General features: G+C 34.5%; 1 protein-coding gene across 5 annotated transcripts in view; it reads right to left on the bottom strand.

Annotated features, from left to right (window-relative positions):
• Positions 1-6,058, bottom strand: part of LOC143256039 (PDZ and LIM domain protein 3-like) — a 34,269-nt gene extending 28,211 nt beyond the window's left edge. Inside the window, exon 1 of one of the 5 annotated variants that reach the window (XM_076512629.1) lies at positions 5,641-6,058. Coding sequence is in view for 2 of the 5 variants with exons in the window: in XM_076512624.1 (XP_076368739.1) it covers positions 5,641-5,751 (111 nt within the window). In the remaining 3 variants the exon portion in view is untranslated. The remainder of the gene's footprint in view (positions 1-5,640) is intronic. The other 4 variants (XM_076512624.1, XM_076512626.1, XM_076512630.1 and 1 more) reach the window with 4 other exon arrangements.
• Between the last annotated feature and the right edge of the window lie 20,110 nt (positions 6,059-26,168).

The raw sequence follows: 26,168 nt of genomic DNA on the forward strand, positions 1-26,168 counted from the left end.
TTTTTATGAAGTAGTCATTGAGGTCAAATGGTTAGTTTAACTATTGAAAAATGGTATAATATGTAATGTCAATATATTATTATAAAAATAAAACGATTTAATTCTATAACTAAAAACTTGCGAAGGTTTTTTCTTGCACACGTCAAATAACTTAACCAGTAAGAAATAATGTTTTGAAATAGTTGTTTTATCTTAAAAATTGGCTAAATTCTATATTTAATATACGAATCTGTTTCACGTTAAAATGTATGTTTTTAATTATTAAATGTTCTCATGTTAATTGACTCTTACTGAACTTTTCCTCTATAACTATATAATAAATGAAATACAATCCATAACAAACTGCTTTATTTTACAAAGTAAGGTTAAACAGTGTTATTTGTTTCTGTCCGAAAATACGAAGAGATCCTTATTTTGACAGAAAAACACAAATTATAAATGTTTAAATTCGGTCAAATAATTTTTTAAAGAGGGATCAGATGTTTATCTTTAACTACGAATTCGTGAAATATGGTTAAATTTATTAACAATGGATATTACTTCTAGTGTATTGCTTGGTTGTTAGCTTTAGCATTAATAGATGCTTTCTTTACACTGTTCCCAATTTTAAATCAATGCTACTGATGAGCAGTTCAAAAGAAACGAACCATCAGTTGTGATTCAAATTTGGTAATTGGTCCTAGCCGTTATTTATAAAAAAAAAACCAAAAGCCATTAATGATATCAATTTCTTTTGTAGCATCTTTAAACTAAGTTGTAAAAGTAATCAGTGATGACGAAAAACCCCACTTGTAGAGAAATATAGATGTAAAAACGGGTGGCTTGGGTTGAGAAATTTTTTTATGTGGAGAAGCGAACAACGTTTCGACTTTCTTCGGTCATCTTGAAAAAAAACCAGCCGTTTTTACATATATAAGTTGTGAAAGGTTTAGTGTTTATCAAATATTCCATTTGTAAGCAGAACCGAAATTCATTAAGCAACACTTTATTTTTTGAATAGAAACAAAAACGTTTGAAGAAATGTAATCTGCAAAGTTTTATAAGTAAGTGTTGGTTATATTTTCTAAATCCTGGCATAGCCAAATGGTTAAGGCGCTTAACTCGTAATTCAAAGGGCACAAGTTCGCATCCCTGTCGCACCAACTATGCTCGCCCCTTCGGCTGTTGAGAGATTATAATGTGGCGGTAAAAGAATAGCCCAAGAGTTGGCGGTGGATAGTGATGACTAGTTGCCTTCACTCTAGTAAAATTGCTTCCCACTGCAAAATTAGGGAAAGAGGGCCCTCGTGTGGTTTCACGCGAAATTCGAAACAAACAAATTTCTTAAATTCGTTTATGCCATTTTGGCACAGACTTACAGTTTTCACAGTCAATTACGTGTTTTATGGCTGTGTTTATGTGGTTTCTTAGTATGTTGAGTTTTTGTTTTGTTTCGTGTGCTGAATCCCAAGGAATGTTTGGTCCAGTACGTAACAAAATTTTTACTTTTTCTTGTTCCCGGGCAGAAAGTGTTATTTCCCAATTGCTTGTGGGAATTACACATGAATGAAATAGCAAATGCTTGAATCAGCAATTATACAAAAAAAAACTCAACATACTAAGAAACCACATAAACACAGCCATAAAACGATGATCACCAGATAAAATTAATGATGAATTAGACAAAATAAAACAATACTTCATCAACATCAATAAGTTTCCTCCACAAACCATAGAAAGCATTATATGCAGACACATAGACATAAAGCAAAATCAACCAACGAAAGTAAATATATCTCACGAATCAAAAAATCACGAAACCATATACTGCTGCATACCATATATTCCCGACATCAGCAGAAAAATAACCAACATTTGGCAAAAACTAGTAACAAAATATGACATTCTAGTTAATACCAAATTTATTCAAAAACCAGGCACAAAACTAAGGTCTATACAATGTAAAAACTACACTGACAAACACCACACCAACATTATTTATAAAATACAATGTAGAAACTGCAACGACTTCTGTATTGGAGAAACAAGTAGAAAAATGGAAGTCAGAATGAAAGAACACAAAATGTCACCTTCACACGTTTTCGAACACTGCAAGTCAAATAAACACAACATAACCATAGAAAACACTCAAATACTAAATAAAGAAACAAACATAAGCAAACGCAAAATTAAAGAAGCCTTACTTACACAACAACTCAAGCCCAAAATAAACCAATACAAAGGAACACCTTTATACCTATATTAAAAATAATATAATAAATAATAATAATAAAATAAATAATATAAAATTATATATTCAAACATCTAAGCACGCCCTCTACATTCCGACACTCAGTTACACAACCCCTTTCAAACATGTGGTCAGCTTCCAATCAGTTACCTTTTTCTTTCTTTGTGAACCTGACGGTGACCGAAGAAGATCAAAACGTTGTTCGCTCCTCCACGTAAAATATTTTCTCAACCCAAACGAGCCGTTTTACATATATGTAGTGTTATTTTGTTTAATTGTTATGAATTTCGCGCAAACCTACACGAGCATTAGCCGCATACCCTCTAGTCTTTTACTGCTAAATAACTGGGGATGACTAGGGTAGATAGCGATCACCGCCAACTTTAGGCTACTCTTTTATCAACCAATAGTGGAATTGACCTACACATAACAATGCCCCCCATGACCGAAATGGCGAGCATGCTTGCTGGAACGAGGATTCGCAAACTTGTTACCTACAGGTTGTGCTGAGGAAATTTTCGTTATATAGTTTGGTAGATTACTTAAACATGATTTCCTTCGTTGGCTGGATTGGTAATACATAAATTTATCTGTAGAATTTCGCAAATGTTTTAATAATTTCCATCAAAGATAAACATTCAAGACAAATCAAAGGTATTTCTTCACTGGTCCTGTTACCTTTGCTTTATATTATTTTTACAATTTTTGATGAAATAAACTACAGTTAAAGTTTAAGGACCTTTAATGGCGCGAATGGATGTTCGTTATGTATTAAAAGCCAATCGCTATATTTAAATGTAATAATTGTATTTATTTTCTATTCCAGATTGATGGTAATGATAACGTTTAATTTTTTTTAATTATATTGTAATAAAACTGATACCATTTGAGTGACTTATGGGGCGTCAGAAGTCATAGCTTGTAGCCTCTAAAGTTTGTGCGTAAAGCTACATTATTTCTGTCAGCATAGATCGTACCAAGTTTTGAATCGATAGACTGGGAGAAAAGCATATAATCAACAAGCAGTGACGTCTCTTGAGTTACCCTAATCGAACAGTCAGGTTTTTTACAGTCAGTTTTATAATTAACCCACACTCCAACGTGCAGGTCTGTTATTTATTATGAATGTCCATTAACGGACGCGAACCATGCTCTTTTATATATACCACCTGGCACACTAACCATTGAGCCACGTCCGGATACAAAACAAATCGAAATATAGTTATATCGTTTTGTATATATCTTGTCATACTATAAGAAAAGAAGCAAATCGCTAATAATTAAAGTTATTGTCATAACAACTTTTGTAATATACTTTTATATACACGAAAAGGAGTAAACACCCATCTTTCTCACTTTAGGTTTAGGAGAAAAAATCTAATGGGATTTTTGAATAATTAAATTATTTAAACGAGACTGGAAAGTTCAATTCTCTTATTTACAATTCTGGTAATTTAATGAAGTTCTTCGACTCTTAACGAGAAGTTTGCGCATGCGTATTAGTAAATTGCTGAGCATTTCTCGTTATTTTGAGCGCTATAGGTCATTTTCTTGCGTTGAAAAGAGCTGCATCAAACAACTGGTAAAAAAAGTACTCACAGAATGCTCTCATGTGATTGGTTGTAATTTTTCATATGTTTCTATTTCTGGCAAAGCTACCAAGGGTGTATTCTGCAGTCATTAATTTGAGACAATTGACCAAAGGGAAGGCAACCAGTCAACTGCACCTTTCCACCCATCATCTTTACTAAAGAATTGATCGTCGCACCTATAATGCATTCACAGCTTATTAAAGTTTGAGAAATATTGTGTAAAAAAGGGCGGACCTACTCCCTGTATTTATATATGTGGACATTGCAATACGGAAAAAAAAAAGGTTTTTATTTTTAAGTCAGAGAAATAACTAAACAATTTTCAGATTTTCTAGAAGTTAACATATAGAATTGATCTCGTCTATATGATGTGATTGTGCTTTAACTGATTTACTAACAGCTTCTATAAGATTATTTTGATAAATATATCCAAATGTGTCTAGATTCATACTTCTTAAAAACTCCTAAATGGTATATTTTCTAACACCTTGACTTGCCCCAGTGATTATCGACTCGGTTTGTAAATCCGAGGATTCATGATTTCGTTTTCTCACACAATGAACTTTATACTTACTTTGGAGCCGTGGGTGCCTATAAGAGTGGTAGTCAAGTCACACTATTCGATCAAACAAGAAGAGCCAAAAGTTATTGGTGGGTTCTGTTGATCGGATGCTCTCTCTAATCTATCAGCTCAAAATTTGAGAGGGCTGAATGCAACTAACCTTTGTGTAAACTCACAGAATAAGCCTAAAACATAAATCAAATACATTCTACCTCCAAATTCTTGTGATTGATTAATAATATAACGCATGTTATTGTATCTAACATTATTGTCATTAGTCAACGGTACAACACATAGTAGTAGCGTATCTAGGATACTTATTACTAATTAAAGATACAAAACATGTTAATGTATCTGATATCAACATTCGATATTCTTCACGTGCTAGTTAAGAGTCTAAAACAAAAATAACCTTTCATAATGTTGATGCAATAAAATGCTTTAAGAACATCGAGTTTGATCCTCTCGTAAAAACAGGAACTTATCGTGATTTATAAGTATAGGAATATAACACAACAAGGGTTATCAGTAATACTAACAGTAGACATTATTAAGCATCAAGAGATGAACAAAAATTTGAAAAGTAGGAGTATTTCTGCCTTAAGTTCTTTTCTAATCAGTTCCTGAAAAGCAGGTTTTCCCCCACATACCCCACTTCCAGTAGATCATATTATACACTACAAAACTCCTTGGTGAATAATTAATTAGAATCCAAATACATTATGTAAAAAATATTTATCAGTACCAGGTACTAAGAACATTTTATAAACACATTGAAAAAGTTATTAACTATTCCTTGCAAATAATTGTTAAAACTAACACGTTTGATATAATAAATGTTTAGTTTGCGTGGAAATATTTTCTAGTTTTTAATATTTTTACAGATTAGCTCAAGATATTCAATTGATGATTATTCATCCTTTTTTATGTTAATTGAAAGAAAAACCAACTTTAACCAACTATTAACTTCTTTATATAAAACACTTTAAGTCGAACAGCCTTCCCGAACGAAAGAGAACTTTTGATTAAATGAAAAATTTCCAAGAAAAAAAAAGTCTTTTTCATCTATAAATAGGTTTTGGCGCTTTGGGGAGCAGGGGCTTGAAACACTAAAATAGAACCCCCCGTTTAAAAATTTTTAAGCTTACTCTAAGGTTCGATTGTTACACCAAGAAGACGTACATACGTACAAAAACAATGAACACAAGCAATTAACTTAAAAATTATAAGGAAAATCTAATCTAAGAATTTCCTACCCTTTTAATAGTTAAAGGGTGATCCAGGTCACTTCCTCCTTGAAGCCGAAAACCCCAAGGCATGAACGGGCCATCCCGGGTTAAAACTACAGTCAATACGTTTTGGCTCATTTTATCACCTTTAATATTACCAAGACGAACTGGCCAAAACTTTTCAAACTCGTGAGAAAATATTTTATAAACGTCCAACAAAAGGCATCTTCTCTGTCTTCTTTCAGTGTAAACCCAGGAGCCTTTAGATGTATAAAGAGTCTATTTCAACTACGTAACTGCTCGTTAGACTCCACTTGATTGTACGCCTGACCCCCTCCGAACAGTTGGTTACAGACCGAATAAAAATAGACTGTGATGTTCAGGCCTCTTTAAATCCGTGTAGGCCCGACATGGCCAACGTGTTAAGGCGTGCGACTCGTAGTCTGAGGGTCGCGGGTTCGCATTCCCGTCGCGCCAAACATGCTCGCCCTTCCAGCCGTGGGGGCGTTATAATGTTACGATCAATCCCACTTTTCGTTGGTAAAAGAGTAGCCCAAGAGTTGGCGGTGGGTGGTGATGACTAGCTGCCTTCCCTCTAGTCTTACACTTCTAAATTAGGGACGGCTAGCACAGATAGCCCTCGAGTAGCTTTGTGCGAAATTCAAAAACAAACAAACAAACAAAATCCGTGTAAAATAAAAGCGTCATGCAACAGAATTAGGATTATAAGATCAGACATGTGAAAAGTACCAGTTCAATAAACACAATTACTCCGATATATGTGAGGCAATTATATGATTATAGAAACTTTATTTCAGAACTGGGATATTTGTTTAAAAACATTCAAATAAATTATAGAACCGCATACCTTAAAAACAAAAGGTTTAATTACGAAGTAATTTCAATAACTATATCTCGTGTTGTTAAAGTGGATGAATTCATATCTTTAAGTGTAAGCGGATAAAATAACTCCAACAGATGGGTTTGAAAAGGCATCATTGTTTAAGATAGATACATTGTATTACTAATTCGTACATCAAAGCATGGTTAAGTACCAGAAACAGATATAGTAAAGGCCCATAATCTGAGGGTCGAAGGTTCGAATCCTCGTCACATCAAACATGTTTGTTCTTTAGCCATGGGGTGTTATAAAATAACGGTCAATCCCACTCTTCGTTGGTAAAAGAGTTGCCCAGTAATGGCGGTGGGTGGTGACGACTAGGTGCTTTCCCTCTAGTCTTACATTGCTTAATTAGGACAACTAGCGCAGATAGCCCTCGTATATCTATTCGCGAAATTCAAAAAACAAACAAACAAAAAACAAAACTACTCGAGCGCTATCTGTGCTAGCCGTCCCTAATTTAGCAGTGTAAGACTAGAAGGAAGGCAACTAGTCATCACCACCCACCGCCAAATCTTGGGTTACTCTCTTACCAACGAATAGTGGGATTGACCGTAACATTATAACGCCCCCACGGCTGGGAGTGTGAGCATGTTTGGCGCGAACGGGATGCGAACCCGCGACCCTCAGATTACGAGTCGCACGCTTTAACACGCTTGAGCATGCCTGGCCCAATAAACAAACATAATTAGTAAACCATTTAGTTATTTCAGCTCAAGTTCTACGAAATACTATTTAAAGTCTATTTTGTTACAAAATATCAAATTACTTGGTCGATGTGTAAAGATTTTGAAGGTAATTTGTGATCTCTAAAATAAAGAAGAGCGACTTCAAAACCCGTAAGTGTTTATTATTTATAACTATCATCCATTTTGATTTAGTTCATTTTTTTCCCAAGGATTAATATATGCTATTGTGTAAATAAGACGGGCTCTGACACGCTTCGTATTCACCATGTGTAGGTTTTTTCATAGTGAATACAAAGCACGTTCACACCAAGAGAATATTTTATTAATAAAGACTCTGCTGTAAAATTGATGTTGTTTCCTTAGATGAAAGCTGTTTTTTTCTTTTCTTTTCTTTTTTATGGGGTAAAATCAGTATTATTATTATTAAATAACACATATTCAAAAATGTGATTTTTTTTTTTTTTGTACAGAATAGAAAAATTGGAATAGCTAGCCGTCTCTCCTAAATCTGCTACTGGCTGTATTGGTTTGAAACTTCGTGCAAAGCTACTCAAAGGTTACTTACACAACTCATTTTTAATGTAGTGATGATAGAGGCTAGACAACAACACTAAAAATTCTTGGACTAAGATTTGGAGATTGAGAGTCGAGTGTCCTAATCGGTAGGCCTACATTGTATTCATATTTTATTATTTTTGTGTTGTAATCCTACTGTAGTTAATACGCTTTGGGGTAAACTTTTAACAGATCATTGTACAGTCTGATGTTTTTAGGTATAAAAGCTTTAAACACTTTGTAATAAAAAATAAAATTTAAACTATGCTTGAAGGAATTTTATGGGCTCAGCTTCTACGTTTTTATCAAAAGGTTTCCATGTCAGTACAGATTCTTTCTTTCCTTTACATTTTTTTTTTTCGTTTAGAGTACAATAAAGCGAAGATTAAGAAAAAAAATGCGTGTGTGAGTTTAATACCCGCCATTTTCTTCGCTTTTAATTTTTATCTTGCCTGACGCTAGTGTCCTCTACAGTACGTCTGCGTATTTACAACGTTAGAAACAAAGTGTGGTGCCCGTAGCGGGCAGAGCATATATAGCCTTGTGTTTAACTACAAACAACCACACATGCAGTGTGAGTTTTTTAAATTGTGTTTCAGTTAAAATGTAGGCGTTTTAAACAGTCATAAATTACTACTGCAATACGTGAAAACGGTGAACACAATTCTCCACAAGTCTTTAACATTTAACCAATTTTAACAACAATTAGCTACCTTAATCGAATGTTTGGGTTTCTAGAGTCCATTTTATAATCTACTCTTAAAGACAACGACTGGCATCCAAACAATTGAGCAATGCCCGGATTAAAGTAACAAAACAAACTGGAATGTTATTATGTATTCACAAGCCCCCCTACCTAGTGACATAGTAGTATATCTGCGGAAAAATACCACTAGAAACCAGGTTTCGATACCCATGGTGGGCAGAGCGCAGACAGCTCTTTGTGTAGCTTTGTGCTTAATAACAAATACACCAAACCAAACAATCCAAATGCATATATAAAGGAACTGGAAAACCAGTCTGTAAATGAAAGTTATGTAATAAATAGCATATAGGTTACGCAGGATAAAGTACGTACTTTTATTTTAGCCTCTTGTAAACTAGAAAGACTAAGCCTAACTGTAAATCAAAGGGTCCATTGTTCGTGTCTTGGCTCCGCAAGATCGCACTTCACATTTTGAGGCAGTTGTTACCTTAATTGATCCCAGCATTTGATTAGGGTAACTCAAGCATTGGCAGTAGTAGGTGCTGTTACCTTTCTACCTTCCCTCTAAGAGGCGGAATTAGAGCGGAGCAGCCGGGACAATGCGACGGACCCCACAACGCCTGCGGACCTGATCTGGTTTTATTTATTAAACAAAAAAAGGTGCCAGATCATTTCTTTGCCCTGGGGACCCTGAACAGTTCGTTTCACCATTGCCCCTCTAGCCTGGCCCCGTATGGTCAGGTGGTTAAGGCACTCGACTCGTAATCTGAGGGTCGTGGGTTCGAATCCCAGTCTCCCGTAACATGCTCACCCTTTCAGCCGTGGGGGCGTTATAATATGACGGTCAATACCCCGATTCGTTAGTAAAAGAGTTGCCCAAAAGTTGGCGGTAGGTGGTGATGAGTAGCTGCCTTCCCGCTAGTCTTACACTGCTAAGTTAGGGACGGCTAGCACAAATAGCACTTTTGTAGCTTTGCGCAAAATTAAAAAAACAAACTCTCTAGCCTAACCCTTTGCCCCCGCTAGTACAGCGGTAGGTCTACGGATTTACAACGCTAAAATCAGGGGCTCTATTTCCCTCTGTGGGCTCTGCAGATAGCCCGATGTGGCTTTGCTATAAGAAAACACACACACACACAAACGCCTAATCATTTAATACTTAGCATAAACAACCTTTGTGTAACTTTGGGCAAATATCTGACAAAAGCATCCAGCTTCATATAATTATAACATGGAACGGGTATAACAGTTCTTTTTACTAAGGAATCATAAAATTGAAATTAATATTTTTCATGTTTTCATTATGTGCTTACATGACATTATTTGTGAATTAAAGTTATATTCGTCATCTATATTTTATTTTACAACATAATGTTCAGAAATTCATTTAATATTTGTTCATCTGATAAGTTTAACCGCTGATGATTTGCTTTAAAAATAACTTTTTTTCTTATGAATTTCAAGTTTTAGATAGGTATGGTACGGTAAAGTCACGTCTTAGTCGGACTGGTACTGAATTTCGAGCAAAGCTACTCGAAAGCTACCTGCACTAGTCGTCACTAATTTAGCATTGTAAGACTAGACGGAAGACAGCTAGTCATCACCACCCACCGCCAACTCTTGGGCTACTCTGTTACCAACGAATAGTGAGACTGAAAGCCATATTTTAACGCACCCATGGCTGAAAAGGAGAGCATGTTTGGTGTGACAGGGATTCGAAGCTGCGACCCTCAGATTACGAGTCGAGTGTTCTAACCACCTGACCATGCCGGACCTCTGTGCTAGCCGTATTCAACTTGGTAGTGATGGTCTAGAAATCTATATGGAAAGCAACTAGCCAGAAAGCAACTACTCACTGCCAACTCTTGGATATTTTTTTATCAACAAATAGCGGAAGCTGCCGTCGCATTATAACTTCCCCGCGGATGAAAGAGAAAGTATATTCGGCGATAGTGGATTCGAATCCGCGATTTACAACTTGCGAGCCAAGAAGCCTAACCACCAGACCATACTAGGCCTTAAAGGACCTCCTTGACTCTTCTATGTTTATACAGTTTATATATTGGATAACATTATCTTATTGATTTCTTGTAAGCTTTAAAATATTTTGGATATTGTAAGAAAATGTCTAAGCAGAGTATGGTCTTTGGATTGTGAGAACTGTCTGTGAAACTGAGGTTTCATGATTAGCGTCATCTAACTGCAAAATGGCGCTCAGAACTTTGGGGGCGTAGGCGAATTATAAGATCAACAATCATACATTATTAGTCAATGATATAATCGTGGATACTGTTGACTATATGTCTTCTATTTGGTCTATCACTTCAAAATTAAGGAGTGTGTTAGATGTACACGACTGTTTAAGTTAGTGCGATTATTATGTGTGAAACAGATACATTAATTGTAGCACGAGTGTTAAAGTTAGTTATTTTTAAAAGCGATAGTTTATTACGGGTTTGTTTATGTAACTGTGCACAAATTTTACGTTGTGTAGTTCAACTATTGTGAATTTGCGCATGTCGTATTATTGTGTCATGTTACTAGAACCTTTTAAGTTTTTCTAGCTATTTTGATTGAGTATTTTCCCATCAGCATATTTTGTAGTGTGTAGAGTATTCAAGGCCTCACTCGGGTTACAAACACGTGGACAAAATATAGTACAAGTTATTTGTATAGTTATATAGAGGTAAAATTAGTCATATATATACACTGTGTTATTGTGACGACTTTTAAAATAAAGTTATCACAGGTTGTATTGTAATAGCAGAGTAAAATGGAAATAATTTGTCCTGTCATTTCAGTTCTAAAATAACTGAATCAACCAGTATGGACTTGAGGAAAAGAGACAATTGTATAAAGCTCTAGATACAATTGTAGTAACCAACAGTGTAGCATAAGTAAAATTATTACGGATTGTATTGCAATGACAGAGCAGAAAAGTATAATTCGCCTTGTCAAATTGTGTTCTAAAATAACTGAACCAGCCTGTTTGGATTTTAATGAAAAAAAAAAAAAAACAATTATTCAAAGCTCCAGATATAATTCTGGTGACGAACTTTGTAACGCACATTTGTATATAAGTTTCACTTGTTTTGATATATATTATTTTAAAACAAGTGAGTTGTGTGCTCTTTGTTTATTGTTGATTTATCGTCAACAAATCACAGACACCTACTTTAAAGAATCTGGCTCACTCATAAAACCTGACAGATGGTCATGTACAGATAAGACATTATGTAGCGTTCCGCGAAAATTATAAAAAAAAAAGCATAAATATTTCTATTTTATCTTTATGGCAAAGTTATTAAGGTTGTATGCATGCAGCGCCCCTGATTTAGTACTACTGACCAGAGGAAAGGTGGTAAAAAATTAGGGAAGGTTATGCGCAAACAGAGCTTTGTGAAACTGAATGCGAAATTTTGGTTAAAGAGACTATGTCACAGAAAAACAAGTTTTAAATAGTAACTTAAATTTGAAAGCTAGACAACGTGTGCGTTTAACTGATGGAGATCGTTGTTTGTTGAATTTCGTGCACAGACACTCGAAGGTTATTTGTATCAGTCGTTCCTTATTTAGAAGTGATGGATTAGAGAGAAGACACCTATTATACAATATCCACGCCAATCTTGGGGCTACTATTCACCGGATTATAATTTTCCCCCTTGGTTGAGACGGTCGTCAAGTTCAGTAATGGATTTAAATATGCGACTCGCAAATTGCATGCTGGGTGCCATAGTAACCAGGTCATGTCAGGCTTTCGCGATTAGTTTGAAGTTACTGTAAAATACTTTTGGTGACGTCATTTAAACACATGTATTCGTATATGGTTACAAATATTTCATGATTTTAATATGCTTCTTAAGAAGTGGCTCAGTATGACGCAGTATGTGTTCTGTTGATACTCTCGTGTTGAGCGATATAGATATACGGATTATTTTTTCCAAAGGAAAAATCAGTTTAAAGAATAATTGATGTTCAAACAGTAAACCTCCAGGTTCATATGATTTTAACAACGATAACAAGTTTCAAGTTTGTAGTTTTATGTAACTTAAATAATTAAACTGAATACACATATATTGTTTTGAAAACCTTATTACTTAATTTTGTTCCCCGCTGGTAAAGCGGTAAGTCTACGGATTCACAACATTAAAATAAGGGGTTCGATTCCTCTCGGTGAATTAGTAGATAACCCGATGTCGCTTTGTTATAAGATGTTATTATTTTGAATTAAGCACACAGCTACACAAGGGGCTATCTGTGCTCTGCACACCACGGGTATCAAAACCAGGTTTTTAGCGTTGTGAGTCCGCTGAGCCACTGAGGGGCACTGCTATAAGGAAACATACACACATAATTTATTTTTCTAAAAATATTATTAAATGTGAAGGAAATATCACATAACAATTTTAAAAAGTTTTATGTAAACTTACTAAAGTTTAACTATAAATGTTTCTATAAATAAAAAGTTGAGTTATTCCTTGGAATATCCAAATATCGTAATATCTCTGAATTTTCTAAACTTAATGAACGCAATTTTACGTAGGTTTGTTTATTTGTAGTTAAGCTTAAAACTACACAAAGAGCTGTCTGTGGTCTGCCCATCACTGGTATGATAACCTGTTTTTCAGCATCGAAAATCCATAGATATACCGCTGCGATACTGGGGAGGGGTGATTAATTAGATAAAAACATTTTACCCAGGAATTTTTTCCATCCATATATTTATATTTACACATAAATATAAAAATCTGTCCTTTTTCCAAACTGGTCTGTTTATGAATGGTGTTGGAATTGTTGCAATAACTTTACACCATTCCGAAATAAACAAGAGATATTTATCATTTTCAGATTATTGTTCGTAAAGTTCTTAGATGGTATTTTGGAAAACGTAATTTAATTTAAAATACTTAAAGCATGTTTTAAATACCATTGGCGTACTTAAGTTCCCGTCTATTCTCACACACACAGTCATTACTAGGCGTATTTAGTTAATTTAAGTCGTAGACAAAAACTGTTAACGCACAACATCAGGCGTTTGTTACCCTTCTTGGCATCCGCTAATTCGAAAGAAAAAAAAACAATTTCTTTAAAATTCCTCGAAAATTGCTTATCCTCAGGACAGAAATGGTGGACGTAATTAAAACACAACGATTTCAAACCAGTTTTGTAAAACCTATGTGACCGCAGGTTGAAACCTATAGTATGTTAAAACCGTACAACGTCTTCTATATTAGACCCTCCATGACAGAAATAGGAAAACATACTTTTTAAATCATGCCTTACTTCTTACTGTATAGCTATTTAACAATGAACTGCTTACAAAACTAATTAACTTATATTTATTTCTTCATAAAAATAATTAATGACCGAGCAACTTTGTTTTTTGTGTAAAGCCATACAATGGGCTACCTACATTTTATAATAACAGAAATTCGAACCCCAGGTTTTGATATTGTATCTAGTGAAGCTGTTGCTGACCGACTAATGGACTCAGTTACAGCGAAGAAACATTTCTGTGAGACTTCAACATTGTTGTATCAGAATGAAATTTTGTTTACGATGTGTGAAAGTTGGAATCTAAAAACACTTGAAAACATATTATCACGGCTTGCAAGCCTTTGTCAAGTAATAAAATATACGCATACTTGTTTAAACCAGAGGAACGAACCACTTGAAAACATATTATCACGGCTGTCAAGCCTTTGTCAAGTAATAAAATAAATTTTAATTTGTTAACTGTCCTTTTCACATTACGACTTGTTGCCGTTCATACTCACGGTTCCTTCTACACTTCTTCAGTTTTCTGATTCTTTCATACTTCTATCATGTAGATTAAAATGTAGGTTTTTTTTTTGTCATTCTCTAGTTCTCTACTAATTTGTCAATAATTTATTTTCACGTGGATAAATGGAAATCTTATAATTCTTCAATTTTTATATAATAAATATACTATTCGTTTTTGCACAAATTATCTTATATCCTTTTCAGTACAATGTTGTGAATAAATCTTTAGTGGTGTTCCAAAATCTATCATTATTTAAATAGCGCCATTGTGTCATATGAGATAACTAAAAAAATTCAATGAAATTGAACACAGTTCGTTGCGTATAAAGAAGATGTATAGTGTTTATATAGATGAGATAAAACATTGCTTTATTTCTATAACAAAACGCGTACAGTCACAAAAAGATTATCCTGGTATGTTTTAAATATCGTCATACTAGGATAATAATGACTGCGCTGAGTAGTCACCTTAAAATAGCTTTGCTCATAAAATGTCCAAACTGCTTCTTTAAAGGAATTTTGCTACAGTCATTAGTGTTTGTTTGTTTTTGAATTTCGCGCAAAGGGTTATCTGCGCTCGCCGTCCTTAATTTTGCAGTGTAAGACTAGAGGAAAAGCAGCTAGTCATCATCACCCACCGCCAACTTTGGGCTACTCTTTTACTAATGAATAGTGGGATTGATCGTTACATTATAACGACCCCACGGCTGAAAGAACGATTACGTCGAACGCCTTAATCCACCAGGCCATGCCGGGCATAAGGCATTAATAGAAATTCCTTTGATAGAGAATAACAAACACCATAGCAGAACAATAAAGAAACACCATAGCGGAGCAATAAAGAAACACCATACCTGAGCAATAAAGAAACCCCTCAGGAGAGCAATAAAGAAACACCATAATAGATCAATAAACGAACACCATAGTAGAGTAATAAAAAATCCATAGTAGATCAATAAGGAATCATCATAGTAGAGAAATAAAGAAACACCATAGCAGAACAACAAAGAAACACCATAGCGGAGTAATAAACAAACACTATATAGAGCAATAAAGGAATCCTCATAGTAGAGAAATAAAGAAACACCATAGTAGATCAATAAAGAATCACCATAGTAGATCAATAAACGAACACCATATAGAGCAATAAAAATACCATAGTAGAGCAATAAAGAATCACCATAGTAGATCAATAAACGAACACCATAGTAGAGTAATAAAAATACCATAGTAGAGCAATAAAGGAACACCATAGTAGAGCAATAAAGGAACACCATAGTAGAGCAATAAAGAAACACTATAGTTGAGCAATAAACAAACACCATAGTAGATCAATAAAGAAACATCATAGTAGAGCATTTATACTTAATTGCACAATAAATCTTTATTATTCATGACATGCACTGAAAATATAAAACATATCATTTATTAAGTTCTGTGTTTCTATACGTAAATAGAATTTGAATTGTATTATAACTTACCATTGAGGGCCCGTCACAACAAACGTGCTCGCCTTTTTAGCAATAGGGACATAATAAAGTGAAGGTCAATCCCACTATTCGTTGGTAAAAGAGTAGCCCAAGAAGTGATGGTGGGTGGGGATAAGAATCTGCCTTCGCTTTAACTTTTACTGTTAAATTACTGATGATTAGCTCTGATAGCCCTCGCGTAGCTTTGTTCAACATTCATAACAAAGAAATAGACATACCGTTTATAATTACTAGATAATGTCATGATAATAAACATAACTCATAAACTGAATTAATATTAAGGATTCAATAAAATATACTCACACAATACAATATTTGTTCATTAATATATTAATATTCAAACGAAATGCGACCTACTGTGAAGCTAGTTTCTTATTCACTTTCACCTTCTTTGGCCATTTTTTAAAGTTTTTTTTTTAAGAAATGAAAGAGTAGTCATGTCTCGATCTGAACAGTGTGGCTAGTTTTGTGACAGGAATATAATACTGCCTTATTTGATGGCTTGAACTTCTCTCTCCTAGTCTTTGTACTTGTACTTATCTTTCGATGTTTTGGGGAAATTTATATAAGATAAAGTGTGCACGACTAAGTTTAAATTATTGTTTTTATATCAAGAAAACTGTCACGCTTACATGATAGAAATATACACAACATATACGAATACAGAATAATTTCATTAAGAAATGAAACAAATTTTATTTCACCAGTCACGTGCCCATTGACATCAGAGATGAAGTGATTAATGCTTTGCTTTTATAATTCCTTACAGAATGTCTAGTTATAGTGTTAGCTAATCTCTCTGTTGTTGTTTACAGCGTTAGCTAATCTTTCTGTTGTTGTTTACAGCGTTAGCTAATCTCTCTATTGTTGTTTACAGCCTTAGCTAATCTCTCTGTTGTTGTTTACAGCGTTAGCTAATCTTTCTGTTATTGTTTACAGCGCTAGCTAATCTTTCTGTTATTGTTTACAGCGTTAGCTAATCTTACTGTTGTTGTTAACAGCGTTAGCTAATCTTACTGTTGTTGTTTACAGCCTCAGCTAATCTTTCTGTTGTTGTTTACAGCCTCAGCTAATCTTTCTGTTGTTGTTTACAGCGTTAGCTAATCTTTCTGTTGTTGTTTACAGCCTTAGCTAATCTTTCTGTTGTTGTTTACAGCGTTAGCTAATCTTCCTGTTGTTGTTTACAGCTGATAAAACAAACATTAAATTTCGTGACCAATCCCAAAGAACTTTCACGGAGTTTTCGTAGAACTTTTCAATACATAATTACGCTATATTGTAAGTTATCCACTTCTGGTAGACAGATAGCCCTTTGTGTACGTATATTTGGGCTTAATAATAAACAAAAGTAAATAAATGAATAGAATAATCTTTTCTTCAATTATTTTGTCAGTTGCTGTAAATTTCTTAAAATGCTCGTTGTGTATACCTTTCTGACTTGTCCCACATATAATACTTGATTCTTGGCTTATTATTTTTAAGTAATTCGAAAAATAAATATTATTTTTTCTAAAGTAAATACACTTTTAATATTATTCTGATTTATAAGTCTGTACTACAGAACAGTCAACGTAGTAATGATATTATTATGTTATTTATTTCAGTTGGTTTACAACCAGCGAGTGGTCTAATACATCAAATTGCACAAACAAAGTAAATCAATCGGTAACACGTGTTAATGAAGGTCATAGGCATCTTACATAACCTAGTTTAATTAACAATTATTCACTTTCAGTACATATTAAATGGATAACTTTCTATATTAATGGAGTTAAAAAATTCCGATTTGTTAATTACTTTTCCTCATAAAAAAAAGATGGCGCTGACGTTCAATCTTTTCTTTCATTCATTACACCCGTTGCAACAGACTAGTTTCGTGGAATTCACGGCTTTCATAGGCCATTAATGGCAAGTAAAGGGCCATAAATATGAATCAGAAAAACTACTTAAATAATGTTTTGTAGGTAAGAAATTAATTTTATGTATTTAATTTTGCATATGAGTTATATTTCCCATATTATTAACACTATTCTGTAAGTGAACAAAACCGTTCTGTCGTTTAATATCCTAAAACAAGTGCACTTCACTTATGATTCTCTGTCCTTATTTTTGTAGTCGTCAGCTTTTTATAGTGTGGAATATTACTACATAGTTATTTCTGAGACACTAAAACCGATTTAAATCCAGTATATTCATTCAGTATTCTATAGCATGTTGGAGTACAAACTTCACGAATAAATATTTTTAAATCTCTATTTAATCTATTCTGAATAATTACAATTACAATTAATTTCTTATCTCTGATAACAGTTGAATTAAATTCGTAACTAGACGTCTGTTTTAGTATTCTCGATAACTAAACAGGTATATCATATCGTAACATACCTTCTAGATCCCATGTTTTGTGGCTATTGGACAGTTTTCAACAACTATATTGTATATCTGGGTTTGTAGATAAGCACTAGCAGCCACCTATTACATTTCTGAAAATGTTATTAACGTGTTACACAGGAAAACGATCCTATAATAATATTACTCGTTTGGAGTCGCTGCTTTTCTCACAACTTATTGTATTGAAATACTCCATTCCATTTTGTGCTATACAATTTTTTTCATGAGAACAACGACCAAATATTTAATATCTATATAAGTATAACAAATAAAATATTTACAAAAACTATTGAAAAAAGAAACAAAATCACCGTAATTACGTTATTCTGATCCAAAAATAGGGCTAAACAAATGTTGATTTTAAGTAACTCAGTTTTTGTAGTTTTAAATTTCTTGTTTCAATACTGTCTCTGCAGCCCGGCATGGCCAGGTAGTTAAGATACTCAACTAGTAATCCAAGGATAACGGGTTCTAATCCCCATCACACCAAACATGTTCGCCCTTTCAACCATGGGGGCGTTATAATGTGACAATCAATCCCACTATTCGTTAGTAAAAGAGTAGTCCAAGAGTGGGTGGTGGGTGATGATGATTAGCTGCCTCCCTCTAGTCTTACACTGCTAAACTAGGGACGGCTAGCGCAGATAGCTCTCGTGTAGCTTTACGCGAAATTCAAACCGATACTTTCTGTTGCATTAAAACTTTCTATATTATTATCTCTTGCTAGATTATATATACATCTACTTACCTTTATAAAATTTAAAGAGTTTTTGTTATACCTGTTTCTTTTATTTTAATTAGACATATTTTTGTGCGGCATCATAGAGCGTGCGTATACCCCATTCGATTTTATTACTCATCAGAATGTCTCTGAAAACTAATTATATGTCTAAAGTAGAGCATCATCCATTTTATATATCTGTATATACTAGTATCCTTTTCGATGCAAGAAAGAAATCATTGAGACCCTAGACGGAAGAGTTCTGTGAAAGAATTAGAGCGAAAATGTTCGTCATTTCCTTTTGTGCACTTGTTTGGAAAAATCGTTTATTTATTTGAATGAAAATTTATTGCGATAGTGAAAAATAACACATATGTGGCGATTTAGGTGGTTTTATAAGTACAGTAAGCTTTAGTTTTTGCTTATTCATTGCTGTGAAATAGCCATTGTTAATAGTCAGAAATTTTAAAGGTGTTTTTAAAAGAGTAATTTTTATGGCTACCATTTTGTTTTATCACGATCTTTACTACTAAGTGTTATCCTAATTAATAGTTTTATCACTATCCCTAGTATTAAATGCAACCCTACTGAATAATATTAAAATCTTATCTCTTCTTATTAATTGTTTTTTCTGTGTTGAATTTACTAAAAGTATTTGTCTGTCCATTTATCCATTCATCTATTTTTCTATATATTACTCTACTAACGACGGTAACGGAATAACACGTCATAAGTTGGTAAATCACTTATTTTCACCAAACTGAATTTGTACTGGTATATAGTGCTTGTAATAAACCACAACTGCTACAGATAGCCGGTTGAAACCAAGCTATATGTGCTTATAAGAGGCAACAACTGCTGCAAACAGCCATTTAAATCCGAGACCCTCTCCCAGTATGTGACGTTATAATGGTCATCTACTCACATGTAAAGAGTAGTTCCGTTGTCAGATTGAGTGGTGTTCATTACCTACCTTTCCCATAATTTCATTTCAAAATTTGAGACTTAATGCGCAAATGGTTCTCGAGTAGCTTTGCGCAAAATTTAACAAATAAACAGTCGTTTTTATGCTGATAAGGTATTTCTTATGTCTTAGTTGATGTGTCTGTTTTCAAAATACTATGGTATCCATGGAGGGTACGTAATGAGTAATTCAATATTCAAGATAGACACATAGAATATTTAATATTAAATTAGACGTTTTGATACTTTCCATTAGGCGTTCCAGTAGTACAGCGGTATGTTTGCAGCTTACAACGTTTGTTACCAGGTTTCAATACCTGTGGTGAGCACAGTACAGATAGTCCTTTATGCGGCTTTATTCTTAATTACAAACAAACTTTCCATTATCACCACTCTTAATTTGTGTGTGTTCCCCAATGGCACAGCAGTATGTTTTCGGACGCACAACGCTAGGAACCAGGTTTCGATAACCATGGTGAGCAGAACACAAATAGCACCTCATGTAGGTACACATTAGTGGGCTCGACAAATTCAACCACACCTATTGCTAACAGGTACCTAAACTCAAGCATACAGCCATGCAATCTCCATAGACAAACGTTGGCAGTAGAATGGGTCGAACTGAAGAGCTCGGTGACTTTCAACATGGCACAGTCATAGGATGTCACCTTTCCAACAAGTGTCCATTCGTCAAATTTCCGCTCTGCTACAGCTTTCCCGGTCAACTGTAAGTGCTATTATTGTGAAGTGGAGACTTCTAGGAGCAACAACAGCTCACCCACGAAGCAATAGCTACACAAGCTCACAGAACGGAACCACCGAGGGCTGAAGCGCTTAACGCGTAAAAATCGTCTGTCCACAGTTACAACACTCACTACCGAGTTCCAAACTGCCTCTGGAAGCAACGTCAGCACAAGAACTGTTTGTCGGAAGCTTCATGAAATGGGTTTCCATGGCCGAACAGCCGCACACAAGCCTAAGATCACCAAACGCAATGGCAAACGCCGGCTGGACTGGTGTAAAGCACACCACCAATGGACTCTGGAGCAGTGTAAACACGTTCTCTGAAGTGATGCATCTCGCTTCACTTTCTTAGAGTCTGATGGATAAATCTGGATTTGGCGGATGCCAGGAGAACGCTACCTGCCTGAATGCATAGTGCTAGCTTTAAAGAGTTGTGGAGGAGGAATAATAATATGGGGCTATTATTATGGTTTGGGCTAGGCTCTTTAGTTTCAGTGAAGGGAAATCTTAATGTTACAGCATACAGTGACATTCTAGAAAACTTTCCCTCTTTGTGGCAACAGTTTGGGAAAGGCCCTTTTTTTGTTTCAGCATGGCAATGCCCGTGTACACAAAGCGAGATTCATAAAGTCATGGTTTGCTAAGGTTGGTGTGGAAGAATTTGACTGGCTTGTACAGAGCCCTTACCTCAACCCCATCGATCACCTTTGGGATGAATAGGAACGCCGACTGCGAAGAAGAGTGGAGGCTGTTATAGCAGCAAAAAGGTGACCCACTCCATATTAATACCCATGGTTTTGGAATGAGATGTTCAACAAGCACATATGGGTGTGATGGTCAGGTGTTCTCATACTTCTGGCCATGTAGTGTATCTTTATGCTTGGCTTCAACATAAACAAATGTTGTTATTTTTATGTTAAACATATGGTATACATATGGCATCTATTTGAGATAACCATTACTGCACGTTTAAAATCAGTTTTAACAATGGATTGGTATTTCATACAATTATATTACACGATACATTGCTTTCGTAGTTTTGTTTTCTCAGAAAACAAAGAACTTGCTGTATATTTTAGTATATTCAATGAGAACAATCATCAATGAGACGGAAACTTAACCCTATGTTTCGTAAAAAAATACTGAAATTCTGCTTGTAATTGAAATACAAAACTACGAAAAACTTCAGACTATAAGGAAAAACTATCAAGTGACTAGCCAGATATGCTGACGAGCATAATAGCCCTTTATCATGTTTTAATGAGTATTCAGTCATTGTTATGTTAAAAGTTTGGGCATGTCTGATTATTGTACATAACAATTAGATGTGTTGTTTAATTTTCTCGTTATCTAAGTAAGGCTCCTAACGATCAGAAAAGCATCTTACTGATCCACATCACTGTATTATTGGTGTTTGGCTAAGATAATATATTCTGGATGTGGGTATATATTAAAAGTAAATATATTATTGCTGGATTTTTGAGAAAGAAATTAATGTAAATATTTTGATATATTCCACGTTTTCTTCAGATAAAAGTCTACTAAGGAGAACTTAGATATCAGATTGCTTGTTATTGGCTATTGTTTTGAATTAAGCACAAAGCTACACAATGGACTATTTGTGGTCTGCCCACCAAGGGTATCGAAACTCGGTTTTTAGCGTTGGAAGTCCGCAGACATACCGCTGAGCCACTATTATCTCTAACAGTTACCCACCATTATGTCCTAACTGGTAGCTACACTTATAACACTGATAATAGTTTTAGAGCAAATTATATTTCATTTCTTTAAGTCGCACCTTCAGTCTTTTGTTGTTGTTGCATCTTTTTTTTCACATCTAAGGTGTTTTTTTATTAGATATCATAGCATTTTGTCAATACACATCAACAAACCACAGTAAGAAATAAAGTGACACTTTAGGCTCCCAACTCTATTATTTAGAATAGACCTATACTTTATGTAACCACCCAGATTCTTTAAAATACATGGCTGTAGTTTTTCCTTTATAAGACAGCTGTTTTAAATCCGAACGATAAGAAACTAAAAACAGTCCACTTTTAATCTTAAATAAAACTGTGGTAATGATTTCAGGCCGATAGCTCACGTTAGTTTTTGTGTGTTCGTATGCATAAAAATGGGTCAAAGTTGAGCGAATTTAGACGAATAACTTTGCACAAGTGGCTTATATTGAAACCACATTTGACACCTAATTGTAGATTATGAACATCTATCACTGTACTAAATTTAAAACGAATGTGAATTTTAAGTAACTCAATTTTTGTAGTTTTGAATTTCATGTTTAAATACTGTATGTGCGGCTCGGCGTTCGAGTCGTAATCTGAGGGTAGCGGGTTCGAATCCCCGTCACACAAAACATTCTAGCCATTTCAGCCGTGGGTGCGATATAATGTGACGGTCAATCCCATTATTCGTTAGTAAAAGAATAGCTCAAGAGTTGGCGGTGGGTGGTGATGACTAGCTGCCTTCCCTCTAGTCTTACACTGCTAAATTAGGGACGGCTAACACAGAGAGCCCTCGAGTAGCTTTGTGCAAAATTCAAAAAACAAACAAACTAATACAGTTTCACACATTGTGTCATCTTTGTGCAAAAAGTTCGAAAATGAAAAACTGCTGATGCATTAAAGGGAGGCCTAATATTTATGCAGTTTGCTTTCAAACTCACTCAAATTTACTGCTTCCACAACGTCCGAAAATACCACATTCCATATGCCAACCATCCTATTTAAAAAGTAAAATTGTCTTAGCTGAAGACAGCTTCTACCTTGTGTAAATCTATATTTGTGTCACAGTTCTATAATTCTTATTGTTAAGTATGAAGAATGTTGGTGCATCAGTTATCATTTCCTTTTAAAATATTAAACTTTAACTCATTTAACTCTTATAAACAATTTTAAGTATCTTAATCTCTCCTCATAAGACAACCCATTCATCCAAATCACCATTCTTGTAACTCTTCTCTAAACCCTTTCTAACAATTCAATGTCTTTCCTCTGGTAAGGAGCCCAAGATTGAACACAATATTCAAAATGTGGCCAACCAATGACCTGTGTAGTGAAACTATAACCTCTTTAGACTTGTATTCGGTATTTCTGTAAATACAACATAAACTCTTATACATCCTACCACTATGAACAGTTTGGATAGCTTAAGAGACTGATCAGCCATTGCACCAAGATCCTTTTCTTTCATGACACTGTTAAGATCATTTCAATCCAAATTATACTTATAATTCAAATTATGATAATCTACAAACAATATCTTGTATTTATCATAATTAAAACCAATCTCTCATTTATTTTCCAAACTCACTAAATGATCTAAATCTTTTTGTAAACCAGCAATATCCTCTTCACAGCTAGCAACACCTTAGATATTGGTATAATCAACCAGATGTTGGTATCATCAACCAGATATTGGTATAATCAACCAGATGTTGGTATCATCAACCAGATATTGCTATAATCAACCAGATGTTGGTATCATCAACCAGATATTGCTATAATCAACCAGATGTTGGTATCATCAACCAGATATTGGTATCATCAACCAGATGTTGGTATCATCAACAAATGTAAGTAATTTATTAACCATTCCTTTATCTAAGTCATTAATTTAAATCAGAAACGGTCCAAACACTGAGCCCTGAGGTAAACCACTTGCAACATGTGATCTTTAATGCATATATTGACCATCTTGTGTTCATTTCATGAACTCTAGAGTTTGCATTAGTTTCTACAATTCATGGATCTTTATATAAATATCATTTTGCTCGAAAACCACTTCCATGTGAAATTATTCTCATCAATCTATTTACTTTAAATTAAAATCCTTGAATGTAAAATAGAATGTTCACATTAAAAAAAATGTAACAAATCTACTAATGACTTTACTTGAAATTTCTTTAGGCAAGATTATGATAAGTAAATCAATCTGTGAGACCTTGGTCGTAGTCAAATACATTAACCACAAAGGTTTGACCTCCTGAGTCCAAAACTGCAAAGAGATATCGAAGTTTGAGCTAAAAGTTTCTACTTGAAAACAAAAACTTGGAGCTATTCTCTGAGCCACATGCCGCAGCAAAAAACTATTATGTATTGTTTAATGACATTGAAAGTTAATTGTATCTTACATGTATCACTAGATAGCAGCACTTATTTTATTCTCTTGGTTTGTTTATAATTTCGCGCAAGCTCAACAAGGGCTATTTGCGCTAGCCGTCCATAATTTAGCTGTGTAAGACTAGAGGGAAGGCAGCTAGTCATCACCACCCACCGCCAACTCTTGGGCTACATTTTTGCCAACGAATAGTGGGATTGACCGTCACATTATAACGCCCTCTTAGCTGAAAGGGCGAGCATGTTTGGTGTGATCGGGATTCGAATCCGCGAACCTTGGATTACGAGTCGAACGCCTTAACACGCTTGGCTATGCCGGGCCCTGAGAGACAGACAGTAGCACATGCATACACAAACGGATTATTGTTATCATAAGACTACAAGCTGACAGTACCTGTTAAGGAAATTGAAAATTGAAAAAGGACGATGGTAGATAATTTTACCCTTTCTTCTTTTGTAAAATCCTTAATATCCTCATTAGATGCTAATGCCCTCCTGTGGCTCAGCGGTTAATAAAAAGGTTAATAAACACAGTGCTAAAATTCGCGTTTCAATACCCGAAGTTGGCACAGCACTAATATCTTATTGTATAGCATTGTGCGCAGTAGTAAACAAATAAATTAACGGATGTTTACTGTATACCCTGCTTTGTAGATTCTATATACGATATTTCAATGTAATACTTACCCAAATATAGCTTTTACATTACGGATGCTTATGTAATCCGTAATCCACTGTGCAATAGTGCACTTTATGTAACCACAGTTACATATTAATGTTCATGATTAAATAAACATTATTTAGTGTTCATTCACGGCTAAATGAGTGAAATTAGGCGCCAGAAAGCAAAACCCAAAGTAAATTTTGAGAACCTTTAATTGGGAATAAATATTTTTGTCCTTTAAATTATTCTCTTGAATGAGTAAAAAAATATTTTTCTTTCAAAAGCTTTGTGTTTGTTTTCCAATAATAAGGATACGCCCTTCATAGGCTCTACTAATAAGGACACGTTCTTCATAGGTTCTACTAATAAGAACACGTCCTTCATAGGTTCTACGAAACTAAGTAAAACAACAACAGTGTCACATTAGATAAACTATTTAAATGTGCTTGTCTAGTGTACATTAAAAGAATAAATGCAAGGTGTCCTTCACCAACACACAACAAAAGAGAACTTTTATTATTGACTTAGAAACAGTACTCGAGAAGACTTTATTACATCCAACATAACGAGCAACTTCAAAAAAATGATAAACTTTAAGTACTATATCTTTTCTCAAATTTAAATGGAAGAAACTTCGAGAACATACTGTGCTTTTTTGTTTTTTTCTTTAACTTTAATCCTCTTAAATACATGTTACAAACAGAGTATTATAATTATGAAGTTAAAAACATGTAACGTGTGCTTTTTCCATAATCGGTAAACTGTGAAAATACATAGAAACACGCTTTACCAATTTGGGTATAAAAAATTT

The sequence above is a fragment of the Tachypleus tridentatus genome, chromosome 7, assembly GCF_004210375.1.
Source record: "Tachypleus tridentatus isolate NWPU-2018 chromosome 7, ASM421037v1, whole genome shotgun sequence".
Taxonomy (NCBI): domain Eukaryota; kingdom Metazoa; phylum Arthropoda; class Merostomata; order Xiphosura; family Limulidae; genus Tachypleus; species Tachypleus tridentatus.